General features: G+C 36.4%; 1 protein-coding gene across 1 annotated transcript; it reads right to left on the bottom strand.

Annotated features, from left to right (window-relative positions):
- Positions 1-8975: 8975 nt before the first annotated feature.
- Positions 8976-9596, bottom strand: LOC145248716 (uncharacterized). Its single transcript, XM_080110367.1, has one exon. The coding sequence runs from the start codon at positions 9594-9596 to the stop codon at positions 8976-8978; it is 621 nt and encodes a 206-aa protein (XP_079966493.1).
- Positions 9597-10037: the final 441 nt, after the last annotated feature.

Genomic DNA, 10037 nt, shown 5'->3' with positions numbered 1-10037 from the left:
CCACAAGGTTAGCTGACCGACTTTTGAAATTTTCCTAGACAGTGCTCAACTTTGAGAATTTTATTTCTTAAAGGGACGACAATATATATATATATATATATATATATATAGATAGATAGATAGATAGATAGAGAGAGAGATTGAAACATATAAATATAAAAACATGCATAACATTATATAGAGATATAAATAAATATTTATTAGTCCCACCACATAATATGTGCAAAGTAAAACTCCCATAATTATATTGAGATAGGAATTATTTACTTTATTTCCATAATGAGGCGTTTCTTTTTTATCTGTCATGTTTCTATACCGATATATATGTCTCTTATTTCTTTGATGTTTATAACCATTGCCATTGTTATTCAAGTTTGTCAAACGTTTCTAGGATATACCTTTTAAATATTACTCACCTAAATTACATACCATATGATTAATAATAATGAATAAGTATGTTTACCCAGCAATGCATATTATTAATCCGAACATAGGAGCTCCACTTCAAATAAAATTGGTAATTTTAAAAGAACACTTTAAAACTGATAGGTATAAAACCATAATTGTGCCATTTCACTAACCAAGATGACGTGAATATATATATATATATATATATATATATATGCCATGATGCATAACGATTAGGTCATTAGCCAATTAGTGACTCATACACACACAAACACATATATTATATATATATATATATATATATATATATATATATATATATAGAGAGAGAGGGGGTGAAGAGAGGGAAAGAGTAGTCAAGGTTAAGAATGTAAACATTTTGCCTGAATATATCTTATTTATTAATAATTAGAAACATTTTCATGTCTGTGTAATGAACTTATACTATCAATATTAGTCCTCGCGCGAAAGAGCAGGATACAAAATGTTTTACATAATAATAATAATAATAATGATAATAATAATAATAATAATAATAATAATAATAGAAAAACAATAACAAAGATATTCGCTGGTGAGAACTACTATTGACCGTAACCAGTTATACAGTCCTTTTGAAATTTTCATCTCTATTTTTCTCGTTATGTACTGAATATGTGTTAATAAAACCTATATGAAATATGTTCCTTATTAAATTTTAAAGATTTTCTATTCTGAAAGAAGTTTAAAACAATTTAAGAAAGTTATTTTTAAGTTTTTGTTAAAAAAATTCAGATTTTCTCATTATTCAGATCTGTATTACAAAGAGGGGGTTGCAAAAATGAGATTTGGTGTGAGGAGAAATACAAACTGAACAGAGAGAATATTAAGACCTGTAATAATACAAAGAAGGGGTTGCAAAAATGATTTGGTGTGTGAGGAGAAATACAAACTGAAATAGAGAGCAGAAAGGTTTTAAAATATTATCTTAAAAAGATAAGATACAAGTTAGAAAAGCATTTCATCCAAGGCAGGAAAATTGTTAAACAAAATATTTTCACTGTAGGCTTTAAAAATAAAGGTACAAGATTCAATTTGAAATTTATTTATCTTCAAAGTGTACTTTTATAAATTTTACAAAGTAAGGTATAAAAATTTAATTTAAATTGAATCAAAAAATTACCTTGGATTTATTTTATGTAATGTACATTTTGTTGCAATTTAAAAACATTCTCTTTCATTTTAGTAATTAATGATATAGATATAAAATGTTCAATTATTTTATTTAAAAGTGAAACAGAATGCATGGTCTCCTTCGAGGCAATCTCTTCCTCCTGCAATTCACTTGCTGTACCGTTCCAACAACTTATGGAAGGCACCATTGAAGTCACCTTCTGCGAGAGTATCAATGACTCTCTTCACAACCCCTTTCACTTCCTCAGTTGTCTCATAAGAACAGCGCCTAAGGTTTTCATTGAGCTTAAGGAATAACATTTGGCCTTCGGGACAAGATCAAAATTGTACCATTTTATTGTTATCTTTTCTGTTTTTACACGTCAATAAAAAATGTTTTTAAAAATTGGGAGTTAAGTAGGACGTCCCCAAATATGAAAGGGTGAATGCGTTATTATGGTGAAAGAAGATACTAGCTGGGAGAAATTTCTGACTTTGTTTAGTTCTGGAGTGACAAGGATGACCAACGACCCCCAAAATCCCCCCTTTTGAGTTGGCCATGTGCCTAAGTTTTTTGTTCATCGTTGATTTTGACTGTATTTTTTAACATGAATAAAAGATTTAATATCCCAAAGTGTAGTATCTGTTCCGGCAGATACTGCAAGCAAAGACCATATGTAGGGGCAACTCTTCATGCCAATTGTCACTATCCAACTCCCCTACTCCCCGGGGAGTTGGTATCCATTTCCCCTTCATTCCTCACATTAAAAATCAGCCTTGTGCCTAATTTGCTCAGTGGGGGAGCAAATAAATACCTCAAAGTGTAGTGTCTGTTCTTCAGATGTTGCACTTCAATTTCTTGTTCTCTGTCAGTGGAGGAGAAATCCTTCACGACTGAGACAATTTTTATTTTTGTTCCTTTTCTCCACGTTAAAAAACGACCCTGGTGTCTAACTCTGTCCCGTGCGGAGGCATTGTAAATAGGAACATAAAGTCACAGGGAGCAAGGTTTGGACTATAGGAAATGTGAGGAATTGTCTTGATGGCCATCTTGGTCAAACAGTCTGTGACAAGAATGGAGTTGTGGACTGATGCATTCAAGCAAATCTGCCACACTTTCAATTCCTCGCGAATAATTGTGTGTAGAGTTCACCCACTGGCATCAAACTGTGCACTTATTGTTTCTATAGACACACGACGGTCCTTATCCATGAAATTCTTTATTTGATCAATCAACTCTGGTGTTCTGACTTCTTTACTCCTCCCACACATCTAATCATCTCTCACAGACCCTTTGCTTTCCCTGAATCTCTTATGATACTGATAATAGATTCATGCAAGATGGTCCAAAAGCGGTCAGAAGCATTCCATACGTTTTTGTAGCATTTTTCCAAGTTTAAAACAGAATTTTATTGCATATCATTTTTTATTTTAGTATCCTCGCGTCCAGATTGCATTTTCGAAATTCACCAGCTGTGATGATCATGCTTTAGTGGGATGCATTCCAATCCCTTCTGTAGCTGTTCCATTGAACACGAAATCGTAAAAATTGGCCAGTCATCTCAGATGTATAGCAATAACATATTGAATTTTCAAGAGTCTACGCGAATCTTAAATGCCTCTACAGAAAAGTCTGGAAACTTATTGAAAGCACCTCGTATATGAAATAACTATTAAAGATATCAAAATATATGTAATATTATTCTTTATAAAGCAATAAAGCATACGTGTTCATAATACCATTAGCATATTTGCATGACTTTTAATGTTTCGCTCTGGTTACTCGCAGCAAAATATTGTTTTAACATCAAAAGAAGACAAATTATGTTAATGCTTTTAAAATATCGGCCGAATTTTTCTTTTATCTTTAAACGAAATATGATTTCCTGCTCCAAATAAAAATCACCGGACGATAAAAGAAAATACTGTACTTATCAACTTACGTGTGTACATATTTCGACGAAAATGACGAGAATACCAGAATACGCTTATTCTTTCAGAACGCGTCGCGTGTATTCGTATTAATATTGCAATTAAGATAAAATAACCTTACAGTTGGCCAAGTTACAAAAAAAGGGGAGCGTGAACTGGAAGCTTTTAAAAGATTTCTTTTAGTTGTTTAATGCTGAATCTGGTCATTTGGATAAATATTTTTATGTTTTACGTTATTTATATCTTCAAATGCTTATTTATGTTGTATGATTTAGTTGTGATATTTTACGTCATATTTTTTCAGTTGTAAGCCATGTTTTGTTTAAGAGCAGTTTCTGATGGTTAGTTGTTCTACACGTCCTGGAGGTGACTGGTTCTCAGTAGACCGAACAGTTTCCGATGGTTAGTTATTCTACACAAGTCCTAGAGGTTACTGGTTCTCAGTAGACAGAACAGTTTCCGATGGTTAGTTATTCTACACAAGTCCTAGAGGTTGCTAGTTCTCAGTAGACAGAACAGTTTCCGATGGTTAGTTGTTCTACACAAGTCCTAGAGGTGGCTGGTTCTCAGTAGACAGAACAGTTTCCGATGGTTAGTTATTCTACACAAGTCCTAGAGGTTACTAGTTCTCAGTAGACAGAACAGTTTCCGATGGTTAGTTGTTCTACACGTCCTGGAGGTGACTGGTTCTCAGTAGACAGAACAGTTTCCGATGGTTAGTTGTTCTACACAAATCCTGAAGGTGACTGGTTCTTAGTAGACAGAACAGTTTCCGATGGTTAGTTGTTCTACACAAGTCCTGAAGGTGACTGGTTCTCAGTAGACAGTTCTTGAGTTTGAAACCACAGAGCAAAAGATTCGCCCCCTGTTGACACGAAGAAACCATATGCAAGGTTGCTAAAGAAAAAAGGTTAATTTTTATGGAGCAATTCTGGTTTCAGATTGGTTCGGAAGAGAACGTGAATAAATTTGATTCATTAGTTCCTAGCAGCATCGTTTATAAGTAAAATCTCCCGACCGTGCGGGATCATACTCCATTATAATTAAAAAATATTGCAAAATGTGTCAACACTTTTTAGGTTATTTAAGGCCAAATCAATTAATTTTAATAAAAGATTTTATGCATCAAGTACGCGTTAAGTCCAAAAATTCAGTACTCAAAAGTAAGACGACGGATGTGAACTCGGTTCACATAAACACAGAACGGAACACAATGAAACGAAACATGACATGAAACAAAATACGAAACCATATGGATATAATTTCTTTCAAAAGATTTTTCTGGTTTTGACACTTTTGTGCTATCATGAAACAATGAAAAACATTGATCAATTTTCTTTTATTGATATTTTTTGTTTTAACACATCTGTTATCACGAAAAATAAAACCTATAATAATTTTATTACTTACATTTCTATAAATGGTGACTTCTTTTAATAATATATTTATGTCTTTCACAAGTTTTATCACAGGATTTTGTTATAAATAATGTATGAAGCCTTTGTTTATTAACACCTCTTGTGTTATCACAAAAAGAAACATATTTTCAACGTTTGTAAAAAAAAGGTTTCTAAAATGATTACAAACGATGCAACAAAGCATCTAGCTTTTATTCGAGTTCATTCTCTCAGCATGAATTCTTTCATGTGTGACAGAAATAAAGCCGCCGAGGTACCATATTGCCGACGCAGTTTTGTCCATTTTGTGAAAATGTTAAATTATTGCCATATGAATATATTTTAAATATTCAGAAAATTATTTATAGAAATGTAAACTATGAAAGGTTTATTTACTTTTTGAAACAAAATATTTTCATACGAATGCAGTTTAAACATTAAAAACATATTCATAGAAATATAAAAAAATAAATAAAAGTTTATTTTCTTTTCTTTTATTATAAAACAAGAAGTGTTTCCATATGATTTCCGAAAATGTGTGTAGACTGTTTTGCAATTTCTTCAGGATCAGTTGTTTGTTCAATGGACGTTCAAAAACAGAAAAATAATTTACTGTTGCACTGCTAAAATTTTATTCCACAGCCAACACAATTGTTTAGGGTTGCTCATAATGAATCTAATTTTGCAGAGTTGGCAACCAAATAAAGACGAAATAATTATATGTGTATGTGTGTGTATGTGTGTGTGCGTGTGTTAGAAAGAACTTATTAAGCCTTGAAAGAGTTCAAAATAGACTTCGTACCCTAGTTGAGGAAGCCCTTTTCTCTTCTCTGCAACCTCTTTCTGACAGAAGACATTTTGTGAGTCTGCTTTATCATTATTTTCATGACAAGTGCTCATCTGAGCTCCAATCTATGTCCCCCCCCGCCAAACTTCCACGAGAAACACTCGTCTAGCTGAAAACATTATCAATAATTTCCACCACTCTTTATCTGTGCCATAACCTAAACGTAGATTCCATGACATTTTTTTTTCTTAGAACTGCACGCCTGTGGAACTGTCTTTCACTTGCCTGCTTTCCAGCTGATTAGAATATGGTTGTCTTTAAGTCCAAATGTAAAAAGTTCTTGATGAGCCGTTCCACTTAACAAATTTACCGAATTTCCAATACTAACGATTACTATATTGTCCAATTGAGTACTGCACACGTTTAATCTTTATCCTCGAGTGGCATCTTGGCCTTGATAAGTAATGATGCCCTCTCTCTCTCTCTCTCTCTCTCTATATATATATATATATATATATATATATATATATATATATATATATATATACTAGCAGTATTACCCGACCTTGTTTGTGGGTTGATTTAATGGCATTTTTATGCTTAATGTCTGTATTTTGGTATATTCAATATTATTTTTTGTAATCCTAAAATTATAAGTTTGGTTATATTGACACCTTACTGATCAATGTAGCTTCCACATAGTGAATGCAACGTGCCACCAATAATCTAATTTCTATGATTTGTCCCCGTAGCAGCTATTCTTCCAGCTTAAAATCACATACTATGGTAAGGTTTTGGGAGCCATGACGTCTTTAACTTTATGCGAAAGAAACTGCAGGATACACCGACTATCTATTTGCTTTAAGAATTTATGTCGTTGTAGTTGTATAGTTCTACAATTAGTCAACTCTGGCAAAAAAATCCTTAACTTATGTTGCCGGGCATACTACTTGTGCTTGGTTGTTGGGGTCTATGTTTTGTTAAACCGACATCTAGGAAACTTCTGAATCACATTTTCACTAAATATGTGTGTAGACTGTTTTGCAATTTCTTCAGGATCAGTTGTTTCTTCAATGGACGTTCAAAAACAGAAAAATAATTTACTGTTGCACTGCTAAAATTTTATTCCACAACCAACACAATTGTTTAGGGTTGCTCATAATGAATCTAATTTTGCAGAGTTTGCAACCAAATAAAGATGAAAGAATTATAAGGATCGAATGCTTCTGAATATATTTAAGGGCACTCTAGGTTTTGTCAAATTCACATTTTTACTCTATTTAATCGGTTTCAATTTCTTTTTCCATAAAGGTTATTGTGTACATACATGAAACTTTTTTTTATTTTGTTACAAAAAAAACTTCAGGTTTGTGAACTCTGTACTGGGTGCTGGCAAAGTTTACGAAGGAATAAACACGATTAATAGAGAGGAGAAATTGAAGTGTAAAATTGTTGAGAAATTATAAAACCTCTTTGAAAACAACATTTTTAGCAAGTGTTTTAGAAGAAAACACAAAGAGTTTGGATTGTGAGCCCACGCGTGAGGCAGCTGCATAGAGCTGACCATGAGAAAAACATTGCTCCTGTAAATGAATGCCTGCAACGTCAAAGGTTTGGCCCTGTAATTTGTTGATGGACATCGCGAAGCACAGTTTCACAGGGAAATGTGATCGCTTGAAGTAGATGCCCAGGTCTTGATTTGATGGATATAGGGGTATCCTCGAAATTAGCACTGCCTCTCCTTTTCCGCAGCCAGTCAATATTTGGGCCTTGATAATATTAGGTGACAGGGATGTCACCACGAGGCGGGTGCCATTACATTGTTTGGTGGTATAAGGTTACAAATGAGCATTATAGAAGCTCAAACCTAAAGTCGGAGCATGTGGGGTGACAGGCCAGGTGGTTCTAGGGAGTTTAGCAACTTCACCGTGTAATCAGCCAGATCAGCAGTATCAGGTGTGCGGTCAATGGATTTATAGACACGTTCCTCTCCCGGGATGAGTTACAAAAGTCTGTGATTAATGGAATTGACGGAGGCGTTTTTTGGAGCCAGAATCGCTCTCGCGGCGAGCCAATCAAAGTCCCTGTAGCTTTTCTGAATGTTCTCGAAAACTGCCTGGTATAGGTGGGTTGGCGTTTCAACGATGGTTGATATCTGTTCAACATTTGTGTAATCCTCACTGGCTGCGGGAGTACGTCCTTCACCAAGTTCCAGAAGTGCTTTAGAGAAATTAGCAGCATCCGGGTTGCGGATAAGGTGGACACGCATATTTGTTGTGAGTTTTAAATGGTGAACTTGATCCCACAGTATCAATGATTTCAGGCATGCTTGAACAGCATCAGCGCGTGTCCCTTTTGAGACAACAGGAAGTGTTTGTCGGAAATCTCCACACAGCAGAACTGTTAATTCACCCATGATGTTATCACAGTTGCGTACATCTTGAAGTGTCCTGTTCAATGCTGCCAACGCAACTTTGTGCGCCATTGTGCATTCATCCCATACGATGAGTTTGCATCTGCGGAATAAAACAGCTTTATCCGAATTCTTTTCGATGTTGCATGTTGGGAATTCAGTTCGTGTGTAGTTGATGGGCAATTTTAAAGCTGAACGTGCCGTTCTGCCATCTGGGAGTAAAGTTGCAACAATTCCAGAGGTTGCAAAAGCTATAGCGACAGCTCCACTCCGTTGCACATGGGCAAGTATTAATTTGGTGACAAAGGTTTTTCCTGTGCCACCAAGTGCGTCCAAGAAAAATATCCCTCCACGGTTCTGTTGAACATTGTCAGTGATCATATGGTAGACGTTCAGTTGTTCAGGCAAAATTTAGGTTCATTCTCAGCAATGTACGCAGTAAGTTCTGTGGTCGAGTAGCATATTTCACGCAGTAAATTTAGGCTCAAACTATTCCCTTCATGGCGGATGGGGGCAGGTAGGCAATATGATGGTAAAGTGGAACCATCAATTTCTAAAAGGAGATCTTCGAGGCAAATTAGCCCTTCGTTATAAATCACCTGGGAGTAGTCTAGCTCAACTGACGTATACTCAAGTTGGGCTCTTCTGGAAATGTCTTCGGTCATGAAGTTACGAAATCTCATCCATAGATGTTTTGGATTGCTCACGTCGCACCATACTATCATAATTGCAAAGAGCAACCGTAGAGCATGGGGAGATTTGAATAGACTTCCCTCTGTCATGACAGCATCCCACTGGGAATCGTTTTCAAGTAGTCCCAACTGGGAGCATGCACCACGGAAGGTTTCACACAGGACGCCAACGAGAGTTTTTATGTCATCAAAACTTATAGGACCACGGACTTCGTGAAGGAGAAGACGAAGATGGAAGCACTCATGTTGATGCGGTGGGACTGTGTAAACTCGCCCGAGAAAGGAATCATGTTTAACCTCTGGTAAGCCATCGACAGAATCTCCACAATTCCGTCGAGTCCACTGTTATTCCAGGTGTAGTAGGAAGGGATCTGTGGATACAGAAGCGTCTTTGCAAACTCATCATGGCCGCATAGTTTGAAGAAGGCAGTAAGCGTAGTTTCTGGTGGATGCTCCACCACCTGATGAGCAGTGCCGGCAGAAAAGTAAACTCTTTGCCAATTGACAAGGTGAACAGCGAGTTTTATAACTGCAGGGTATCTTTGATGCAAGGGAAATGAGTAAAAATGCGATACACTTTCTCCGCAACACAGGAAACGTCCAATGACATGAGCAGACGGCTCGTCCCGAGAACGGTCGCGCTGAACAGCAAATGCTGCAGCATCGCTGCCCTTGTTGATGCATTTGCAGATATAGTCAATGGATTTCAACGAGTGACAGAATTCCACATTGATGTGCGATTGGAAATTTTTCGTCATCATGGGACAGTACGGTACTATCCATCGATTATCAACAGTGCTCCGACCGACTATCATCGTATGGCCCCCATCACCTGGACTCCGTCGCCTGTAAAGCAGGTAACCATCACCTCCTGTTTGTGTTGCAGTGACAAATCTCCGTGTGTAGCCGCAAGCGCACACCGCGTTCTTTTTACATCATGATCGAGCTTTCTGGCCAGGACCACAGGGTCCATGAACCATCGTTGCTTTGACAATTTCGTAAAGCTGTGGGTCCAATCCAGGATAGGGAATCTCGGCTGAGATAATTTTGTCGATATCAGTGGATTAAATCTGTTCACAAATCCAGATTAAGATATGGGCATGCAGAAGGCCTCTTTTTTGCCACTCTACGGTGAATATGTGGCACCTTACCCGGCCGTAGACTTCACCCTTAACTATAAGTTCCATTAGTTTGCACAATTTAAGCCGGAAAACACGGGCAATGAGATCAGGTCGGTCGTAGTGTTCTTGGCCCAG

This window comes from Euprymna scolopes, chromosome 27, assembly GCF_053919585.1.
Source record: "Euprymna scolopes isolate OS-2025 chromosome 27, ASM5391958v1, whole genome shotgun sequence".
Taxonomy (NCBI): Eukaryota; Metazoa; Mollusca; class Cephalopoda; order Sepiida; family Sepiolidae; genus Euprymna; species Euprymna scolopes.
This window is presented reverse-complemented; position numbering and strand designations above follow the sequence as displayed.